This window comes from Oncorhynchus clarkii, chromosome 2 (assembly GCF_045791955.1).
Source record: "Oncorhynchus clarkii lewisi isolate Uvic-CL-2024 chromosome 2, UVic_Ocla_1.0, whole genome shotgun sequence".
NCBI lineage: Eukaryota > Metazoa > Chordata > Actinopteri > Salmoniformes > Salmonidae > Oncorhynchus > Oncorhynchus clarkii.
Genome location: NC_092148.1, coordinates 49271633 through 49295233, shown reverse-complemented (window position 1 = coordinate 49295233; position 23601 = coordinate 49271633). Strand labels below are relative to the sequence as shown.

Sequence of the window (23601 nt, the reverse complement as noted above, 5' to 3'; positions counted from 1 at the left end):
GAAACAGCTTTTTCCTGCAATCTATAGCCATAATTATTATATTTAATTATATAGAAATGTCTATTTTTCTGCATATCTCTTGAGCTGTCTTTATCCTCCTGTCTGGTGGTTATTTTGTTAAAGAAACCAAATCTTCTCTCCTGGGTAAAAGATTGAATGTGAGTCTTATTAATTGCTTGCTTTTCTTAGTCTACCAACCTTGCCAGCAGGCATGCCAGCTAAGATAGTTAGACAAGCTAGCTACTCTAACTTGACTGATAGCCTGATAGGCTATTTATGAGATTGGGAACCTAGTGTGTTTGGGCTAGTTAAAGCCAACTTCATAAAATTGCTTGTTGGCTGGTAGTATTACAGAGAAACGACAGCAAAAAATGAAACCAAAAAATATGATTACTATTATTTTTAACAGGACAAATCTGAGGGAGCACATGCCCCTTATGGGCATGACGCCTCTGTGTACACCTCATGCCGCTAGCGCTGCCTACTAGCTCAGATGCTCAGGCTGTGTCGTGTACTCTGTCACATGCACCGCTGCCAGATGACCTTGCTCTGCATTGATCTATCTGGGTCACGTTACAAACAAAGACAATTAGATCTGTATTGGTTTTTGCTTCATGCACAAACAAAGCCTGAGTATTGATGATCCTGTGTGCGCTCATCCACTCAATAGCCTCAATCTTTTCATATGTCTATACTGGGACCATACATCTATCTATACAATTGGCACACTGCTAGCTGAAATCCATACCAGGACATGTGAGAGAGTTACAGTATGGTGTTTTATTGATAAAATAAGTTCTTACCATAGATTTTTACTGTGTATCATTTTGAACTAGAGGTAAAAAATAAAAATAAAACATTTTATGACTGAGACAAAAACAACTCAGTCCCTGTGTCCTGCTGTGACCCGTTGCTCCAGTTGGCCCCTGGCCTCCTGTGACCTGTTGCTCCAGTTGTTCCTTGGCCTCCAACCTCCTTCACACACCACGTCACTCTGGAGCACTAGATGTCCCAGGGTGGGTAGTGTCCCAGGGCTATTGTCCTTCCTCCCTCCCTCCTTCCTCCTCCTCAGGCCACCCTTTCTACCTCACTCCCCCTCTCTCTAAGAATGGCAGATTACAGCGTCTGTATGGCTCTTGAGGTAACCAGCCAGGCTGCAGCATGGTCTACAGTAGTGGTATTCAAACTTTTTCATTGGGGAACCCATTATTATTATATTTTTATTTATTTCTGGGCACCCCATTTCTTTCCCAGGAATTTCTCGCGGCCTCACCCCAAATCTAATGACACAAGCTTAAAATCGTTAAGTTTAGATTTTTACATCAACAAATAACTTTCAATTCCAATGAATACATTTACTTCATAAAATAGTATTTTTCAAATTATCTTTCGTAATATTGAGTTGACCCCCAACAGCCTCAATTCATCGGGTATTGGACGCTACAAGGTGTTGAAAGCATTCCAAAGGGATACTGACCCATGTTGACTTCAATGCTTCCCACAGATGTCAAGTTGGCTGGATCTCCTTTGGGTGGTGGGCCATTCTTGATACACACGGAAAATTGTTGAGCGTGAAAAACCCAGCAGCATTGCAGTTCTTGACACACTCAAACCGTTGCGCCTGGCACCTACTACCATACCCCATTAAATATTTTGTCTTGCACATTCACCTTCTGAATGACACACATACACAATCCATGTCTCAATTGTCTCCAGGCTTAAAAATCCTTCTTTAACCTGTCTCTTCCCCTTTATCGACACTGATTGAAGTGGCTTTAACAAGTGACATCAATAAGGGATCATAGCTTTCACCTGGTCAGTCTGTAATGGAAAGAGCAGGTTTCCTAATGTTTTGTACACTCAGCGTATGTTGTCCAATACAGTAATCTATACTTTTTTTTAATTTGAACCCCACTGCAGTTCCTCGTCGCAAGACCACTGGTCTACGATGTGCCAAATCCTCTTGATACAGAGGGGCCATCGCTGACGCAAATAGAGAGCGTCTGTCACCTAGGGTGTCACGTAGAAAGGAAAATAGGGTTTCTGTCAATTTCTGTAGGTTTGTGTATGCATGTGTGTTATTTTATATATATATATATATATATATATTTATTTATCGAGGCAAGTCAGTTAAGAACAAATTCTTATTTACAATGACGGCCTACACCGGGCAAGCCCGGGCGACGCTGGGCCAATTGTGCGCCGCCCTACGGGACTCCCAATCACAGCCGGGTTGTGATGCAGCCTGGAATCGAACCAGGGTGTCTGTAGTGACGTCTCAAGCAGTGCCTTAGACCGCTGCGCCACTCGGGAGCCCATGAGTCTCTCTGTGTGTGTCCCCATGTCCTCTTGCTAAGGTGTGAAGTCTGTCAAGAAAGAATATGGTGTTGCCCTTAAATACTGCGAAGCCATATGCTCCTCCGTAACAGTATAGGAATAGGCCTACACCACACGAAAATACCTTGAGACAGTAAGAGGGCTTGAAGGAGCTTTCGGCTTTTTAGAAACAGCAGCTGTAGTCGTGCAAATCTCGGATTGAGTTTTAAGTCCAAGGTGCTTTGGCTTTTGACTCATTCCTGCTGATTTTGTGTGTGTGTGTGTGTGTGTGTGTGTGTGTGTGTGTGTGTGTGTGTGTGTGTGTGTGTGTGTGTGTGTGTGTGTGTGTGTGTGTGTGTGTGTGTGTGTGTGTGTGTGTGTGTGTGTGTGTGTGTGTGTGTGTGTGTGTGTGTGTGTGTGTGTGTGTGTGTGTGTGTGTGTGTGTGTGTGTTTTAGTGTTACAACCAGGGCTTTGAGTGTGTCCTGATGCGTCCTGGCTTGGAAAAACCCTAGGCCCTAGTTATGAGACTGTGTGTACTAGTATTCTGTATTATGAGTAATTGTGTTTGTGACTTTGTGAGTGTGTCTCTTGAGAAGTAACATAATCTCAGAGCAGGATGCCCTGTGGGCTTTAGGAATAGGGTGCCGGGTTTATATACATCATTGGTGCCTCCCTAGTGGGCGACTGACTGCCTGCCTGGCCCTGTGCACAGAATCACACTAATCACACTTTTCACAAGTGAGATTTGGGTCATATTCTACAAAAAATATGGTAAACAGTAAACACAATCAATCTAGGGCAGTGTTCAAAGGAAGTTTAGTCATGCCTTCAAATCTTGTGGGCGAAAGATTAAAAAGTTTGTTCTGATGCATGCTGTCCTCTGAAAGCTCTGCCAGTTGCCAAGCACCCTCTCTCTAAAAAAAACACACCGCACGTCCAGCGTATACCATTGAAAAGTGCGCCATCTAGGGGTAGTTCAAAGAGTTTCAGATAATTGGGCCACACAACAGCTCATCTGAGCCATTGCGTTGCTGCTGTTGACTAATAGCTTTATCAGAGCTCATTTGCACATAGTCAAAAGCCAAGCGTAGTTGAAGGGGGGAAAAAAACTTTAGGAGGAAGTCAAAAATGACTTAATCTGAAAACCGTATGAAACGTCAGTTCATCATCCAGTTTAAGCATGTACATATTTCCCTATTTCAGTTTGGGGCCTGTGCTCAAAAAAAAAGCATATCAAGAGTAGGAGGGCTGATTTTTAGGATCCGATCACCCCTGTCCATATCATCATATCAATCATTGTTCTGTTCTGTTGATTGTAGGCCAGTGACTGATAATGGCCATCATTTCTCTCAACAGATGTGAATGACTGTGTCGGCCAGCCGTGCAAGAATGGTGGCTCCTGCAGGGACCTAAATGGAGACTTCAACTGCCGCTGTCCGTCCCCCTACGTGGGCAAGCACTGCCAACTGCGTGAGCACCAGTCACACACACACACACACAAACACACACAGACACGCGCACACACACACTGGCTCTCTATTAGTCTTAGTCCCCCATGATATTGTTAAGTGCAATAAAAGACATTAGGCTGAATGTGATAAAGAAAATCATAATGTAACCAAATTAAAGTCCCAGTGCAGTCAAAAATGTGATGTTCCTGTGTTGTGTGTGTGTGTGTGTGTGTGTGTGTGTGTGTGTGTGTGTGTGTGTGTGTGTGTGTGTGTATATACAGTGCCTTGCGAAAGTATTCGGCCCCCTTGAACTTTGCGACCTTTTGCCACATTTCAGGCTTCAAACATAAAGATATAAAACTGTATTTTTTTTGTGAAGAATCAACAACAAGTGGGACACAATCATGAAGTGGAACGACATTTATTGGATATTTCAAACTTTTTTAACAAATCAAAAACTGAAAAATTGGGCGTGCAAAATTATTCAGCCCCTTTACTTTCAGTGCAGCAAACTCTCTCCAGAGTTCAGTGAGGATCTCTGAATGATCCAATGTTGACCTAAATGACTAATGATGATAAATACAATCCACCTGTGTGTAATCAAGTCTCTGTATAAATGCACCTGCACTGTGATAGTCTCAGAGGTCCGTTAAAAGCGCAGAGAGCATCATGAAGAACAAGGAACACACCAGGCAGGTCCGAGATACTGTTGTGAAGAAGTTTAAAGCCGGATTTGGATACAAAAAGATTTCCCAAGCTTTAAACATCCCAAGGAGCACTGTGCAAGCGATAATATTGAAATGGAAGGAGTATCAGACCACTGCAAATCTACCAAAACCTGGCCCTCCCTCTAAACTTTCAGCTCATACAAGGAGAAGACTGATCAGAGATGCAGCCAAGAGGCCCATGATCACTCTGGATGAACTGCAGAGATCTACAGCTGAGGTGGGAGACTCTGTCCATAGGACAACAATCAGTCGTATATTGCACAAATCTGGCCTTTATGGAAGAGTGGCAAGAAAGCCATTTCTTAAAGATATCCATAAAAAGTGTAGTTTAAAGTTTGCCACAAGCCACCTGGGAGACACACCAAACATGTGGAAGAAGGTGCTCTGGTCAGATGAAACCAAAATTGAACTTTTTGGCAACAATGCAAAACGTTATGTTTGGCGTAAAAGCAACACAGCTGAACACACCATCCCCACTGTCAAACAAGGTGGTGGCAGCATCATGTTTTGGGCCTGCTTTTCTTCAGCAGGGACAGGGAAGATGGTTAAAATTGATGGGAAGATGGATGGAGCCAAATACAGGACCATTCTGGAAGAAAACCTGATGGAGTCTGCAAAAGACATGAGACTGGGACGGAGATTTGTCTTCCAACAAGACAATGATCCAAAACATAAAGCAAAATCTACAATGGAATGGTTCAAAAATAAACATATCCAGGTGTTAGAATGGCCAAGTCAAAGTCCAGACCTGAATCCAATCGAGAATCTGTGGAAAGAACTGAAAACTGCTGTTCACAAATGCTCTCCATCCAACCTCACTGAGCTCGAGCTGTTTTGCAAGGAGGAATGGGAAAAAAATTCAGTCTCTCGATGTGCAAAACTGATAGAGACATACCCCAAGCAACTTACAGTTGTAATCGCAGCAAAAGGTGGCGCTACAAAGTATTAACTTGAGGGGGCTGAATAATTTTGCACGCCCAATTTTTCAGTTTTTGATTTGTTAAAAAAGTTTGAAATATCCAATAAATGTCGTTCCACTTCATGATTGTGTCCCACTTGTTGTTGATTCTTCACAAAAAAATACAGTTTCATATCTTTATGTTTGAAGCCTGAAATGTGGCAAAAGGTCGCAAAGTTCAAGGGGGCCGAATACTTTCGCAAGGCACTGTATTTACACTATGAGGTTAAACTAATACTGTGAAATTGTGAAAATGGTGATAATGTCCTTTTTTAGTGTAAGAGCTGTTTGAAATCTCAGCCTGTTTTGATGGGAGGGAGTTTTCACCTTCCTGGTGACATCACCAGGCAGTAAATTAGTTAATAGACCAATAAGAAAGATCCAAACCTCTGCCAATAACAGCTAGTCTTCAGTTTTCCCCTCCCCCTCAGACCACTCACAGACAGTCCTAGCTAGGGATGCAATGGGACGGTATATTACTGGAAACTTCTAAGTTTACCAGTAAACTAACATAATTTGGTAACTTTGAAGGATTTTATGTAATCTATCATAAGACATCTAGTGACCCTTTTGGGTACTTCAGGTTATCACAGGTGTCTAATAATCTCTGGCCCTCAGTGTGTGGCCTTTCAAATATATGAAATAATGAATTAAGATGATTTTACAATGACAAAGCTGTAAAACATTATCCTAAATATAAACCATACATTTAGTGAATACCATTGGTGTTTATTATGAGGTTTTCAGCACGAATATTCCTTTTCCTTATATCTTAATGTTTTCATGTCAAACTGTTGGCAGTTGTCAAAAAAGTCAATAGATTTGTGGGGCATGTATGTGTACTAATGTGAAATAATAAACCAGACTAACTTCACCACGGATTTGACCTGCTAGATTCTTCTTCATTGCTTCACTCCCTCAACCGCTAGGTTCTGTGTCTGTCTGTCTGTCTGCCCTGTTTGTGTTTTTGACCTATGTCTGTCTGTCTGTCCCTCAGGCTGTATCTCTCTGTTGGGCATGGAGGGTGGAGGCATTGCAGAGTCTCAGATCTCGGCCTCGTCGGTGCACTACGGCATCCTGGGCCTGCAGCGCTGGGGGCCCGAGCTGGCCCGTCTCCACAATAAAGGCCTGGTAAACGCCTGGACCTCTGCCTCCCATGATAGGAACCCCTGGATAGAGGTCAGTACAGTACGACAGGCTGGCTCCAACACCACTGTCTGGCTCGTGTTCTCTAGGCACCAAATGGAAGAAAACTGACTGAAACCAGGAGAGGCTACATTGACTTGTCTAATGAGAAAGGCTATTTTTTAGTATAGCAAAACAATTCTGGTGTTCCTAATACCCTAATCTACTCTAGAAAGGATATCTCCATAGTAAAGTGGCTTCCACTCCCTCGTCTGCACTGATGTGAAAACATCATCATGGGGATAGGTGAATGCAATATATTGTGGCTACCTACAAGGCAATAACATTCCCCTGTCTGGTTATTTCCTATCAGTGCAGATGAAAGACAGGCAACAAGGAGATGCTTTAATTCTGACACAATTTAAAATGTGTTTGATTCTCGGAGGCTCTGCTCATTGCATGGATGCATGGGGTTTTAGGCTGGGTTTCAGCTGATGTAAGAGGGGCTTTATAAATACATTTGATTGATTGATGTTGTTGCTATGGACCTTGTAACCACATTTTTTTTGTCATTCCCCTCCATGTGCAGCGAAAGGTCCATGACTACGGGACCAAATGTCCACTATTATATGGCAATCAATTTGAAACAATGCGTTGTCGTTTGTGCAGATTAACATGCAGAGGAAGATGCGTTTCACAGGCATCGTGACGCAGGGCGCCAGCCGCATGGGGTCAGCAGAGTTCATCAAGGCCTTCAAAGTGGCGTCGAGTCTGGATGGGAGGACCTACACCGTGTACCGCCTGGATGGGCAGAAGAAGGACAATGTGAGTGAACACGCACAGGCGCGCACACACAACCACACACCCTCTCAGATGTACACACAGACATATTATCACTATGGCTGTTGTAGAATTTGCACCCTCTTCACTGTGTAGAGTGCTTTTCTTTGTTCTATTTTGGGAATAGTGTGCCATTTCCATGGAAATGAATGAAAGGCATTGATTGGTTGGTGGTGGTGAAGTATACTGTTTACTGTTTGATTCACATGGGGCCTGCTTTGTAAAGCTCAGGTGAAATTCAAGTAATGCATTTTGACATCACTCCCTCAAGTCATTATTTCGTAACATTTTTCATTATTTTCTTCATTTCTCCAGGTGTTTGTGGGGAACGTGGACAACGACAGCACCAAGACCAACCTGTTTGACCCTCCCATCATTGGCCAGTACTTCCGCATCATCCCTGTGGTCTGTCGCAAGGCCTGCACCCTGCGCATGGAACTGGTGGGCTGTGAGCTCAATGGTAAACACACACACACAAACACATGTCTACTTGCACGCACACACACACACACACACACACACACACACACACACTGATAACAACGTCAACAAACTGCATGGGGTTTGCTTTTCAGTGTGTGTTAGATGGTTACATCATACAGAATGTTTTTGGTTTTACCAGAAGGTTTTTGGTTTAGGTCTGACTGAAAGTGTTTCAGTAGTGTTACTGAAGGGGGGTGGGTGGGGCTAACGTTTAGAAAAATTACTTTTCAAAACCATATGGACATTTTTTGCAGTGTAAATATTGGCAATGAGACCTATCATGTAAATGACTCAAATGTGTTGGGATTGTAACAAAATAATAATATGCAAGTCACATTCATCATCACAGCCTTGTTCCCATGCCAGTATAACTAGATGGATATTTTGGAGTGCCTTTTATGTTTTCTCTGGTGTAACAACGTTCTGTACAAAGTTTCTGCACTTTCTATTTGCTTTATAATGATGCCATGAGTTCTCGCCAACACACTGGCGTTGTTTCATTTAATTAAGGGAAACTGATCTGTGTGTGTGTGTGTGTTTTTAAAAGTGATCCGCAATGTCCATCTGTGACTGTCTGTCAGAGCATGCTATGCCAGTTTATGCTTGGTTATGGTCTTTGCACCGCACATACATGCATGTTACACAAAGCATCCTGCAATACAAACTGCATGGCACACAAGGGACACGCTTGGGCACCTGACACGCATGCTAGTGCTACTGTAGGCTCGTTCACAGTACTACTCAACGATGCTCAGCCCAACTACAAGCATGCTGCGGCGTTCATCGCTCTCGCTCTTTCTCCACCGTTATCGTTAGAGCCGTAGATGAACGTACTTCGGCCAACTCCGTTTGAGTTGAGATGTTATCATTTGAACGGCTGACATTTTGCCACCAAAAACCCCAAGGCAATTGCGTTCTCATTCTGCATGCAATTGCACTCTGTTTTACATACTTGGAACACACATTTTTATGTCATCTCCACAGAGTGTTTTGTGCCATCATGGAAGATAAGTTGTCTGAACTCTATTCCCTATGGCTGTATAGCTGAACCAGGGTTTTCATTGACCGGACATTTGAGAAATTTACCGGATCCATATGTATTGGGTGTATAACCTGATTAGAGCGTCTACCCACAGTGTTCAGAATGACAGAAATCCTATTTCGATTATGGTAATTCATCTTAACGGAACGTGCTAATTCGAGGCTGCAACAAAGTGCTCCATTGCCGAATTCCGATGCACACTATGAAGACGTGTTAGAATAACTGTCCACGTTTGACTTTTCCTCAGTCAACAAGACGAGTAACGAACAGCAAAATCACAAGCCTATGTCAATTTACTATCTATCCCGCATTGTAGAAAATGTTACCTATTTTATTGGTCAGCTTGTCAAGAAATAAATATCCTATTCAAAACAGACGTTCGGACAGTTGTGGGACTGGCGACATACATTTTATTTTTAAAGAATGAGTCTGATGCAACAGATCAGAACTTTTAGCTTAAAATGTTGATAAACTATATTATTTATTCACATTTTATAAGCAATGCGCGTAGGCCGTCATTGTTGATAAGAATTTGTTCTTAACTGACTTGCCTAGTTAAATAAAGGTTAAATTAAAAATGTGTCAAAAAAGTAGGCTACTCGTGAATGTTCATTCCATAATACAATTAGCAGGAAAACACCATTTGTCAAAAGTGCATCACACATGTGAGCAGTTTCATGTGACATGAAAATATCTATTAGAAATGTTGAAAGCGGAGAGAGATCTAAAGATGCAAATATGACTAGGATTGTGCCTTTGGCTACTGGACAATGAAAACGTTTATTTAAAACCAATAGAACATAAGAGAAAGAGGCTACTGGTTTCAATGGCATATGGAAGGAAGTCTATAAAGTACTTGCCTCCATGGATATGGTTGTTTTTTTGGCTTGCTACTTTGAAGCAAGGTAAGACATGCCGCATAATATTTAGTAAAACGTTCAGGCTTCAAACAATTGAAATATGTTTTCAAAATGCATACTGCCTCCAGCTCATAGCAAAGTGGTGTGTGACGCGCTGATAAACCTGTCTTCTGTTGCCTATGCATTTGAATGGCAAATGGGTAGCGCGCATCAATTACCAGTTGGGAAATAAAAATAGTAGCTCTTTTTAACTGTGGCCATCAACTGTTATTGGCTTTTCACATTTTTTTAACGTCCAAAACCCTAACAGAAACCCTAATCTGTACCGCATGACTACAGGCTGTCACTACTCACTCCACCTCCCCACAACTCTGGTCATCATGCATGTGCTTTCCCTGTGCTGCTCACTGACTGGCTGGCTTGGGCCTTGCTTCTCTGTCTGTCCCTTGTCTATCATACTTCTCTCTCTCTCTTTCCCTCCCGGTGCTCGTCGTCTCACTTCAGTGTATTCAAACACGGCAGGTTGCTCTGAGCCCATGGGCATGAAGTCGCGCCTGCTCTCCGACCGCCAGATCTCGGCCTCAAGTGTCCACCGCACCTGGGGAATTGAGGCGTTCACCTGGCAGTCCCACTACGCCCGGCTGGACAAGCAGGGCAAGACTAACGCCTGGACAGCGGCCACCACCAACCGCTCCGAGTGGTTGCAGGTAACTGCAGGAGGTTCAGAGGGAACTGTAGGAAGTGATGTGGTGTGGGTGTTGGACACTTGGTGGTCTGTAGCTGAGGGAGATACAGTTGAAGTCGGAAGTTTACATACACTTAGGTTGGAGTCATGAAAACTTGTCAAACACTCCACAAATGTCTTGTTTTAAAGAACGATATTTCTGGCAATTCTGTTAGGACATCTACTTTGTGCATGACACAAGTCATTTTTCCAACAATTGTTTACAGACAGATTATTTCACTTATAATTCCCTGTATCACAATTCCAGTGGGTCAGAAGTTTACATACACTAAGTTGACTATGCCTTTAGACAGCTTGGAAAATTCCAGAAAATTATGTCATGGTTTTAGAAGCTTCTGACATTTGAGTCAATTGGAGGTGCACCTGTGGATGTATTTCAAGGCCTACCTCCAAACTCAGCGCCTCTTTGCTTGACATCATGGGAAAATCAAAGGAAATCAGCCCCCAAAAATTGGAGACCTCCACAAGTGTGGTTCATCCTTGGGAGTAATTTCCAAACGCCTGAAGGTACCACGTTCATCTGTACAAACAATAGTATGCAAGTGTAAACACCATGGGACCACACAGCCGTCATACCGCTCAGGAAGGAGACGTGTTCTGTCTCCTAGAGATGCATGTGCTTTGGTGCGAAAAGTGTAAATCAATCCCAGACAGCAAAGGACCTTGTGAAGATGCTGGAGGTAACCGGTACAAAAGTATGTGTATATATATGTGTATATATATGTATGTATATATATATATATATGTGTGTGTGTGTGTGTGTGTGTGTGTGTGTCTATTCCATTTGCACAACAGCATGTGAAATTGATTGTAAATCAGTGTTGCTTCCTAAGTGAACAGTTTGATTTCACAGAAGTGTGATTGACTTGGAGTTACATTGTGTTGTTTAATTGTTCCCTTTATTTTTTTGAGCAGTGTATATATCCACAGTAAAACGAGTCCTATATCGACATAACCTGAAAGACCACTCAGCAAGGAAGAAGCCACTGCTCCAAAACCACCATAAAAAAGCCAGACTACAGTTTGGGGACATGGGGACAAAGATTGTACTTTTTGGAGAAATGTCCTCTGGTCTGATGAAACAAAAATATAACTTTTTGGCCATAATGACCATCGTTATGTTTGGAGGAAAAAGGGGGAGGCTTGCAACCTGAAGAACACTATACCAACCATGGCAGCATCATGGGTTGGGGGTGCTTTGCTGCAGGAGGGACTGGTGCACTTCACAAAATAGATTGCATCATGAGGGAGGAAAATTATGTGCATATATTGAAGCAACATCTCAAGACATCAGTCAGGAAGTTAAAGCTTGGTCGCAAATGGGTCTTCCAAATGGACAATGACCCCATGCATACTTCCAAAGTTGTGGCAAAATGGCTTAAGGACAACAAAGTCAAGGTATTGGAGTGGCCATCATGAAGCCCGGACCTCAATCCTATAGAACATTTGTGGGCAGAACTGAAAAAGTGTGTGTGAGCAAGGAGGCCTACAAACCTGACTCAGTTACACCAGCTCTGTCAGGAGGAATGGGCCAAAATTCACCCAACTTATTGTGGAAGGATACCCAAAACGTTTGACCCAAGTTCAACAGTTTAAAGGCAATGCTACCGTTTGGCTAAGGTGTATGTAAACTTCCGACTTCAACTCTAGGTTAGAGTTGGTGCTGGTGAAAGTTCTGGAAGATTCTCTCTGAAAGTTTACTTTACCGACAAATTACTGACAATTTTGTTTTGAACTCAATTTATCTGGGTAAGCCTAAGATGTTCCAATGACACTATTCTTATTTTTCATGGCAGAACAGTGTGGTGGGAGATGTAGTGGGGGATGCAGACAAATAAGGGCACAGATGAGAAAGTGGCAGACACACATTGGGCTCAAACCCCCGTTGCCAGGAGGATTTGTAGTCTGGAGTCGGCAGCGTTGCCACTAGACCAGAGTCCGGCACTGAACCATGCTTGTTCTGACAATTCCTTCTTCTGTAACAGGTGGACCTGGAGTCCCCCAAGAGGATCACAGGCATCATTACCCAGGGGGCCAAGGACTTTGGGGCAGTCCAGTTTGTTTCTGCCTTCAAGGTGGCCTACAGCGACGACGGCCAGTCCTGGAGCATAGTCAAGGACGACGTCACCAGCACAGACAAGGTAGGTGGCAAAAATCTGTCTCTCCAAAGTAGTGTGTTCTCTTAGGGTGTTCTTACAGGGGTGTTCCACCCAAAATACAACCTATCATGGTTTTTACACTAACCTTAAGTCGAGTTGATTCCCCTGCCGTATGTATTTTGAGTGGAACATCCATTTATAGGGAGCCAAGCATGAATGTGTGCCTGCCTACGAATAATAGACCGAATTGAATTACTTTGTTGATATTAAATATAGGTGTTATTGAGTCCGGTTGAAACGCAAAGTCAAGATGTCATAGATTTAATGATGACCTTTATATTGTATGATAGATGTTCAGTGTCTCTTGCCCTAACTAGCACCCATCAGTTCTGTGCTTGTGATTTGGCTCCCCAACTTCCAGATCTTCCCGGGTAACAGCGACAACAACGTCCACAAAAAGAATGTGTTCGAGCCTCCCTTCTATGCCCGATTGGTCCGCATCCTGCCGTGGGCGTGGCACGAGCGCATCACCTTGCGAATGGAGTTGTTGGGCTGCGATGAGTAGCCCCGTCCCCGGCCAAATCCCCTCCACTTTCCCTGCCCTTCCTCATCTTTCTCCTCCTTTCCAAAACCTCCTGAGCCACGCCTGCACTGCCTTGCTCACACCCGTAGAGGGCAGCAAAACACCACGACCACCACCACAACCCTGGAGAAGGTACAAAATTGACCCTAACCACTGATCTAGGGTCGGATAATGGTTACCACTGATCTAGCCCACCTAATGGTTACGGGTAGGATTAGGTAGGGGTTATCTGATCCTAGGTCGGGTGCTGAAGGTCAACTTGTACGTCGAGCGCACAGACTACTGCTGTGTCAGCCGGAACTACATGGACTCTGAACCTGTCCTTCCTAGATCAGGGCCTTATTCAGAGTTTTAGAGTAGGAGTGCTGATCTAGGATCTGGTTCCCCCTATTATGAATTATTATTATTTAGAGGCAAAACTGATCCTAGATCAGCACTGCTACTGTGAGACGCTTTATGAATCTGGGCACAGAAGACTGAACCCGAGACCCATCGCTAGTGATGTACAATACAGTAGTAGCTAACTTGGCTGTGATGTTTTTCCAACTGGGAATTTTCACCTGACCATCCTGAGACACTGAAGTGCGTAGTAGTATTATCGAACACCCTCGTGTAGTCTTATCGCCTAGCCGTTTCCTTGATTCTGCAGTGCTCTGGAAGAGATGTTTTTGCGGGAGTTCTTGTTTGTGTTTTATTTCGTTGGGCTTCTTAACCAGGGAAAGACCCGTCGTGTGACTATAGGATTTATAAGATTGATTTGTATTTTTTGAAAAAGAAAATGTATACCAAATGAATTTCACTTTGTTGACAAATTGATGGGGTTGGTTGACTAGTTGTGAATGCATTATGATTTATTAGCCATGTTCTTACTAAATGCAGTTTTTCAAATAAGTAGCAGACCTAAGAAAAAAAAATAGAAAGCATGTATAAAAAGCTGGAGAGAGACTCTTATTCTGTAATCTTGTGACATTGAGTGATATTCAAATCCCCAAATAGTTCAATGCAATCTTAGTTTATAATTCTTTGCTAAAGGGTATGTAAAAGTGCAGTAATACTCCTACAGTATGTGGTGTTGTTCTATAACTCAATCTGCTCTGATTGTGATGTCTGTCCTTTCATTACTGCACTGTGAGTTGTGACGTCAATGTAATGCATTTATTACTAATTGACTAATATTATGAAGTGACATAGAAAATAGGGGGTTAGCAAGTTGATGATGCTGCCAGATGTCTTTTTGAGATTAAGGCAGATCAATTCTAGCCTGATCCCAGAGATGTGCTGTCTTGACAAACACGATCATAGGCGTTGGCTAGACGGCACAGCAGATCTGGAACCAGGCACATTTTCATATTGTATGTGCTACTAATGTTGTTATAACCCTTATGATACACAGCTCAACTTAATATGATTTTGTTTTCCCCCCTTTTAAAAGGCACTTTCAGGGTCAAATCTGTATAATTGTTTTCTGAGGTAAATATGTGGAAACTCAAAGTTTTCTCCATTAAAGAAATAAAGTACTGATGTTGACAGACATATACAAGTAACTGCCGAAATAAAGGAAACACTTGAGTAAATGAGGGATACAAATGATATTGAAAGCAGGTGCTTGCACACAGGTGTGGTTCCTGAGTTAATTAAGCAATGAACATCCCAGCATGCTTAGGATCGTGTATAAAACTGCCCCATTGCTTAATAATGCCAATTATGTTGCCTACCATGGCTAGAAGAAGAGATCTCAGTGACTTTGAAAGAGGGGTCTCAAAGGAGCGTAGGGGGGTTTAAAGGGTGTCTGTCTCAGTCACCAGATCTCAACCCAATTTAACACTTATGGGAGATTCTGGAGCAGCGCCTGAGACAGCGTATTCCACCACCATCAACAAAACACCAAATGACGGAATTTCTCGTGGAGGAATGGTATCACATCCCTTCAATTTGCTCCATTATTAATTTTATTCGAGTTCCAGACACTTGTAGAATCTATGCCAAGGCACATTGAAGCTGTTCTGGTGGCTCGTAGAGGCCCAACGCCCTATTAAGACACTTTATGTTGGTCTTAATGTTGGTGCAACCAAAAAAACACATTTCTGCCAGTTAGTTTTTTTCTGAGCTGGTTATCCTACCTAATGTAAATACTTTTTGTAAAAATGTGTTCCTTGAAGTTGTAATATGTAAATGTTTTGCAGCAGACCAATCAAATGCCATCCATTTATCACAAGAGGACCAAATTGATGCGTAGAATTCGAAGCCTGTGGCCACACTGATAAGATGGAAAAGAAAAATCTAATTTAAAAAACGATTTCTATGGTTGCACTGAACGTAAGACGTGACATGGCAATCTGCATATTGCTCCTAGGTCATAGCTAGCATTGTCAAGCTCCCCCCATGAATTATGAATTACGGGTGTGTGCAATAAGAAGATTAGTTTTTGATTTGAATGAATATTAATATGAACAGCTGGAAAACATCGGCGATAGATATCCTCTTTTAAATGCATGTGAATAACGATGCATTTGCAAGGCTATGGAAAGGATTGTGGTGTCAAAGACTGTAATATATTTATGATCTTTGTAGACTGTTCCAAAATAGTTATTATCTGATGTCTGCATGCATTGTATTGACTATACTTTTTTATTTGATCCAACATAGACGTTTTGATTATATTGTTTTCTCTGTACATTTTTCTGATTCGTTCATCAGACTCTAGTTATTCCCATTCTTTCATTTTCCACAATGTCCTGGTTTTATATGATTCATAAAAAAATAATACAATTGATGTGTTTTTATGCGATATTATTAATATTGATCAGTTCTTGTTTTCTGTGTTTCTTAAAATAATTCCCTTAACTCTCAAGACATAAAAAATAAAGGATTTAACATCAGACAGCTTGTATATTGTGCAGTAGCGAACCTGGTTTCAATTTCACCATCTCCATTTCACCTGCATTGGGTTAAAGGTACAATCTGGGATATTTGCAGGCATTTTTGGTCATTCATATGGCCTGAACAAATCCCAGATTGTATCTTTTACCCGACAGTAACATGAATCCATTAGGCTTGAATTAATTTCAGACATTTTCACTTCAAAGGGAGAGGATGTAAAGGGCAGGAATCTTTGGGTCCATTTGCCTGTTTAGCATTTTTAACGCCCTGAAGGCTAATCTATCCCTCCTATACCACGGTATTATCTAAATCATTACCTCCATCCCTTTGCACTTTCCTCCTCTGTACCATCCTCTTGTATGGATGGACACACATTAACTCTTATGGATACAGATTTTTACTGCTATCCCTATGAGGCTGGTCTCATGGCAACAGGAATAGTTCCATAGCCACCTCTTATTCCATTGTGCTCAAATTATAGAATTTTATTTGACTGTCCTGTTTCAAGTTTGTATTTACCTGGTATTTACGAGGACATTATGTGATACTGTGATACTACATGCTTTCTTGTGCTTGGTGACTAAATGTCAGTGGTTAGAGCATTGGGCCAGTAATCAGAAGGTTGCTGGATCAAATCCCAGAGCTTATAAGGTAAAAATATGTCATTCTGCCCCTGAGCAAGGCAGTTAACCTACTGTTCCCTGGGCGCCCCACCGCTCTGATTCAGAGGTGTTGGGTTAAATGCGGAAGACACATTTCAGTTGAATACATTCAGTTGGACAACTGACCAGGTTTCCCCCTTTTTAATATGGTATAATAGTACTTATTTTAATGAAGCCCATAGAAATGAGTAAATATTTGTTAATTAACATGTACCCGACTAATATGTGACTAAATACCAGGATAATAAAACACTTAAAGAAAAAAAATTATATATGCGTAATCACCCTTACACTTTTCTCTTCGGGTACAGCTGTGAGTCTAATTACAGAGTGATTCCACACAGAAGAGAGCCTCCATACTTTCTAAACTTCAAATCAAATTAAATGTATGTATATAGCCCTTCGTACATCAGCTGATATCTCAAAGTGCTGTACAGAAACCCAGCCTAAAACCCCAAACAGCAAGCAATGCAGGTGTAGAAGCACGGTGGCTAGGAAAAACTCCCTAGAAAGGCCAAAACCTAGGAGGAAACGTAGAGAGGAACCAGGCTATGTGGGGTGGCCAGTCCTCTTCTGGCTATGCCGGGTGGAGATTATAACAGAACATGGCCAAGATGTTCAAATGTTCATACAGTGCCTTGCGAAAGTATTCGGCCCCCTTGAACTTTGCGACCTTTCGCCCAATTTTTCAGTTTTTGATTTGTTAAAAAAGTTTGAAATATCCAATAAATGTCATTCCACTTCATGATTGTGTCCCACTTGTTGTTGATTCTTCACAAAAAAAATACAGTTTTATATCTTTATGTTTGAAGCCTGAAATGTGGCAAAAGGTCGCAAAGTTCAAGGGGGCCGAATACTTTCGCAAGGCACTGTAAATGACCAGCATGGTCAAATAATAATAATCACAGGCGGACTAGGGACAGCACGGAGTCATCATGTCAGGTAGTCCTGAGGCATGGTCCTAGGGCTCAGGTCCTCCGAGAGAAAGAAAGAAAGAGAGAATTGGAGAGAGCATACTTAAATTCACACAGGACACCGGATAAGACAGGAGAAGTACTCCAGATATGAGAAACTGACTCTAGCTCCACGACACATAAACTACTGCAGCATAAATACTGGAGGCTGAGACAGGAGGGGTCAGGAGACACTGTGGCCCCATCCGATGACACCCCCGGACAGGGCCAAACAGGAAGGATATAACCCCACACACTTTGCCAAAGCACAGCCTCCACACCACTAGAGGGATATCTTCAACCACCAACTTACCATCCTGAGACAAGGCAGAGTGTAGCCCACAAAGATCTCCGCCACCACACAACCCAAGGGGGGGGCGCCAACCCAGACGTGTAAACTTCAGTTTACACGTATCACTGATTGTGCCTATGGCTGTTCCTTTGTCATTCCATTTCCCTGTTTACAGTTCGACTACAGTGGCATCACTTGGATGGAGACACCAGATAAAGGAGGACTGTGGGTGTGGTGTTTGTGCTGGTCTAAAAGTGTGCCAGTCAACGTTGCCTGCACTATTTGGTGTAAAGGTTGTCATGTTGGTGTCATTGTACTCATAGGCTGTCTCAATTATCTTAAATCCATCCTCGCCTCCTCTCCTTCATTGCTCTGATCTTAGAGAACTGACAAGGTGAAAGCCAGCCTAATTATAAGCTTCCGTTGTATGGTTTTCCCCCTGTCAAGTCTCTAATCATTGCAGATGAAGGGGAGGAGAGGACAGATTTTAAAAAATAAATACAAAATTGAGACAGCCCTACAGAGCACCCCAGAAGCAAGCTAGATCTACACAGGGTTTTCTAAAGCTAAACAGCTTCAGATTTCAAAGTAGATTTCCTAACCGACTTGCCAAAACTATAGTTTGTTAACAAGAAATTTGTGGAGTGGTTGAAAAAGGAGTTAATGACTCCAACCTATGTGTATGTAAACTTCTGACTTCAACTCTAGGTATTCTTCTTGTCCAGATGGGATAGGGCAGTGCGCTGTGTAATGGCGATTGCACAATCTGTGGACCTATTGGTGCAGTAAGTATATATTGAAGTGGGTCTAGGGTGACCGGTAAGGTGGAGGTAATATGATCCTTGACTAGTCACAGAGCAGATTTAGCAGATGTTATTGTGGGTGTAGTGAAAGGCTTGTGGGTGTAGTGAAAGGCTTGAGGGTGTAGTGTAGTGAAATGCTTGTGCTTTAGAAGTGCCGTCTTTATAGTATTACTTACTATTAATGCCGTCTTTGGGTTGCTTTTCAATGCACACTTTGTCATACAAAAGTGTTACATTGCGTGAAGTTGAAAATGCATTCTGTCATTACTAAATGTGTAATGTGATCCGTGGCGATTTTTAGCATGTAAATATTGGTGAGGCAAACTAAACTTTTTTTTTTTTAGATGCATGCCAGCAAAGCCACGGCACGGAGCAATACATTAATTGCACTGTAACAGTGACAAACAGTGCCCACAAACTGTTAGGGCCTACATAAAGCTGTCCCAACAGCAGAGTCCAAACAGCAGTCCCAACACCTTACCACTGCTATACCTGACAATCAGCGGAGCGTTGCCTGGCAGCGAAACAGTTCATTCAGCCTCATTTACGGCCTTTAAAATAAATATGGATGACTTTTTATTTTATTTATCCGTTATTTTACCAGGTAAATTGACTGAGAACAATTTCTCATTTACAGCAACGACCAGGGGAATAGTTACAGGGGAGAGGAGGGGGATGAATGAGCCAATTGCTTAAACACATGTAGTTTCTACTGACAATTAAGATTTACAAACTATGGCATAAGGGGACGACAAGCGGATAAGAGGCAATAGGTCATTTAGATTATGATTATGGTGCTTTCAAGACAACTGGGAACTCAGGGTCGGGGGGGGGGAAACAAGGTTGAATCATGATGACATCAGTGATCTTCAAGTTGGAGCTCTGGAAAGAGGCCAGAGTTCCCGACTTGCAATACCGATTTGTATGACCATTCAAAACGTATTTTCCTAGTCAGAGCTCGTTGTTTTCAGAGTTCCCAGGTGTCTTGAAATTACTGAAGTCTGAGATTTCCCAGTTCCAGTTGTTTGAGCGCGGCCGAAGTCATGCTGGATTGACAGCACGGCCAATGTTGAATGTTTATTATTTTTAAGCTTGCAAAGAGACCTTTAAACCCAGACCTGGACCACACACCCACTCCACTGAATAGCAAGCTAGGGATTGCTTTGCAATGATTGCAATTAGGCACTGATTCCTTACAAAACCACTCATTGTTGAATTTAAGATTTAAAGCTTGTTGTGTAATGTTTATGTCCAATAGCTGATGAGCATCAATACATTTTATCTATAATTTCTCTTCACCAGTTACACTGTTAGCACTGAGGCTGTGTGCAATAGTAGGAAGACCACTTTATGCAGCTCACCCTGCACTATCAGCTCCAATGTAGTAAATAACATAAGTCCACCTCTGATAAGTAAAGCATTAAAAACAAACAACCCAGAAAAATGCTAAAAATAGCCCATATTCACATATGTAGCCTAAGAAACAAGGTCCATGAAGTCAATAACTTATTTTTTTCTTGGGTGGATCAGCTTAATATTGCGGAAAGAATGTTGCTTCCAATGTAATTGTCTGCATCATTTCCAATCCCCCATATTTATTTTGGTAAATATATCCATACATGCATGCAAATATATACATACAGTGCCTTGCGCCCAATTTTTCAGTTTTTGATTTGTTAAAAAAGTTTGAAATATCCAATAAATGTCGTTCCACTTCATGATTATGTCCCACTTGTTGTTGATTCTTCACAAAAAAATACAGTTTTATATCTTTATGTTTGAAGCCTGAAATGTGGCAAAAGGTCGCAAAGTTCAAGGGGGCCGAATACTTTCGCAAGGCACTGTACAGTGGGGAGAACAAGTATTTGATACACTACCGATTTTGCAGGTTTTCCTTACAAAGCATGTAGAGGTCTGTAATTTTTATCATAGGTACACTTCAACTGTGAGAGACGGATCTAAAACAAAAATCCAGAAAATCACATTTTGCATTTTATTGCATGCAATAAGTAATTGATCACCTACCAACCAGTAAGAATTCCGGCTCTCACAGACCTGTTAGCCCTCCTGTTCTCCACTCATTACCTGTATTAACTGCACCTGTTTGAACTTGTTACCTGTATAAAAGACACCGGTCCACACACTCAATCAAACAGACTCCAACCTCTCCACAATGGCCAAGACCAGAGAGCTGTGTAAGGACATCAGGGATAAAATTGTAGATCTGCACAAGGCTGGGATGGGCTACAGGACAATAGGCAAGAAGCTTGGTGAGAAGGCAACAACTGTTGGTGCAATTATTAGAAAATGGAAGAAGTTCAAGATGACGGTCAATCACCCTCGGTCTGGGGCTCCATGCAAGATCTCACCCTGTGGGGCATCAATGATCATGAGGAAGGTGAGGGATCAGCCCAGAACTACACGGCAGGACCTGGTCAATGACCTGAAGAGAGCTGGGACCACAGTCTCAAAGAAAACCATTAGTGTGCAGGTGTTGTTACAAGTGGTCTGCCACTGCAAGGACAATCAGCTGTCCATCCTGTCTCCCTGTAGCACTGTCTTAGGTGTCTCACACATTGCAATGTATTGCCCTGGCCAAATCTGCAGTCCTCATGCCTCCTTGCAGCATGCCTAAGGCACATTCATGCAGATGAGCAGGGACCCTGGGCATCTTTCTTTGTGTGTTTTTCAGAGTCAGTAGAAAGGCCCCTTAGTGTCCTACGTTTTCATAACTGTGACCTTAATTGCCTATCGTCTGTAAGCTGTTAGTGTCTTAACGACCGTTCCACAGGTGCATGTTCACTAATTGTTAATGGTTCATTGAACAAGCATGGGAAACAGTGTTTAAGCCCTTTACAATGAAGATCTGTGAAGTTATTTGGATTTTTACGAGTTTGAAAGACAGGGTCCCGAAAAAGGGCAATTTTTTTTGTTTGTTGCTGAGTTCATGTAGAGAGTTGCGATACGTGTACTTTCATTTAATAATCATCCATAACCATGTGCATGCATGCAAGTCATCCCAGGAAATGTGAGAAATGCAAGGAAAGTAGGTCTCAGCTTCAGTTTCCTTTTTCCGTCATATCACGATACGTTTTTTGAGGAAGTAAGGGTGTAAAGGACTCTGAATTTCTGAGGAATCAAAATGGTGCCTCTGAAACATGTGATTGCTGAAGACGATCCTCTAAGAAATGACTCATTCTATTCTCTATACTTAGGCAAGCTGTAAGAAATCCAGCTAATTATTTTATCTTCATGTCTTTGTGCTTGAGCATTGGCTTTCTCACCGTTATGTCCCGTCTCTGTCCTATAATCATCTAACTTTGTAAATACATCCCAACTCAACACTCCCACACACATCCTTTGTGACGAACCCTGCGGTCTGTGAGTGTCTCCTCTGAGTGTCAACAAAAGTGGCCGCAGAGCTACTTATTTATGTTATTTAGTCAAACAAACCACACATTTGGTCTCCTTTCATGTGTTTGTGTCCGTGTCTGACTCTGTGTGTTTGTGTGGTGGGAAGTGTCTCATCCAACACAAACTGGCTTCCCTGTTGACAGTATAAATTATACCCCTGGATCCAGTCAGCCCTGCAGTTCATAGAGCCCTGGTATTCGGAGCCCCAGGCAGAGGCTTTCATCTGGGCTTTGGGAAGACCAGCGACTGGGGCTCTTCAAACGCACCAGTAATGGCTGTGTGTCAGTGAGATTGGCAAAGTTAAATGAGTGTCCCCCAGGCCAGCACAGAGCCGGAGGGCTGTGGGTATTAAGCAGTGCGAGGAAGATGGGTGGTTGTGGTGAGGGTGTAGGATGGGTTGTACGTGTCTACATGCCTCTCTGTGTGTGTGCGCGTGTGTGTGCATGTTTGTGGTGGAGTCTAGGATGAGAATGGGTTGGGGGCTCTGTCCATGGGGAGAGAGGGGGAGTTGATTGTAATCTGACATCCTACTGGCTTTTCCCTCCTTCCCTCGGTAGCTGTGTTTAGTGTTTCTATTATGTGTGTGCATGTGACTATAACGTGTGACTAAATACATTATGTGACATCACTACTGAGGCGGTTGAAGAACAGGCACCAGTGACACTAAAATATTAGCTGGATGTAGACAGGGCTCCTCCCATAGGAAGCAGGGGGGAAGACCATAGCGTGTGTAGGGGTCTCGCTCTTGAACTTGAGGTGGGGTGACAGAGGGGTGTGTGAGTGCGTGTGCATAGGTTTTATGTGTGTATGTGCATGTGTAAAGGTAGTATGCACCCTCTAGCTCCCTATGGGCTTAGCATGTGTAGGAAAGTAGGAAAACATCTCACATCTGCGCTATGATAACTTCTATACTTCGCTCAGCTATTTACAGTGGAAAACACATTTCAGAGGTTTCTGAGGAGAACTGGAATTGTCTCTGTTTTCCACCACTGCTGGTATTATTTCAGCCTTCCACAGAAATATGAGCCCACGTGACAATATTGACAGTGCCATTCAAGGTCGAGGCAAAACATGAGTCAAAGAATATGCTTCACATACAGGATTTAGCTAACTACTTCATTTTCAGAGAGAATACCCATAAACCAAAGCCTCATTGAGAATCTTGAACATGTGAATACAGATCGCTCATTCATATTTGTCAGGATTTGCATAGGCCTAAAATCTATTTATTCTACTCTGGAAGTGGAGTTAATTCATTTAGGAAATTATTTGTGGCATAGGCATATTGTTTCAAACTGATAAAACAAACTTGGTTAATTTCAAGGGATTGCATATTTCATATCAATATGAACATTAAAGTATGTGG

At 42.4% G+C, this 23601-nt stretch overlaps 1 protein-coding gene across 3 annotated transcripts in view; it reads left to right on the top strand.

Annotated features, from left to right (window-relative positions):
• LOC139368821 (lactadherin-like) overlaps positions 1 to 16112 on the top strand; it is a 72438-nt gene extending 56326 nt beyond the window's left edge. The window contains exons 4-10 of one of the 3 annotated variants that reach the window (XM_071108233.1): positions 3674 to 3787; positions 6452 to 6633; positions 7249 to 7404; positions 7735 to 7879; positions 10327 to 10511; positions 12535 to 12690; positions 13070 to 16112. In XM_071108233.1, the coding sequence (XP_070964334.1) occupies positions 3674 to 3787; positions 6452 to 6633; positions 7249 to 7404; positions 7735 to 7879; positions 10327 to 10511; positions 12535 to 12690; positions 13070 to 13213 (1082 nt within the window). In that variant the 3' untranslated portion in view covers positions 13214 to 16112. Of the gene's footprint in view, positions 1 to 3673; positions 3788 to 6451; positions 6634 to 7248; positions 7405 to 7734; positions 7880 to 10308; positions 10512 to 12534; positions 12691 to 13069 lie in introns of all 3 variants that reach the window. The other 2 variants (XM_071108224.1, XM_071108215.1) reach the window with 2 other exon arrangements.
• Positions 16113 to 23601: the final 7489 nt, after the last annotated feature.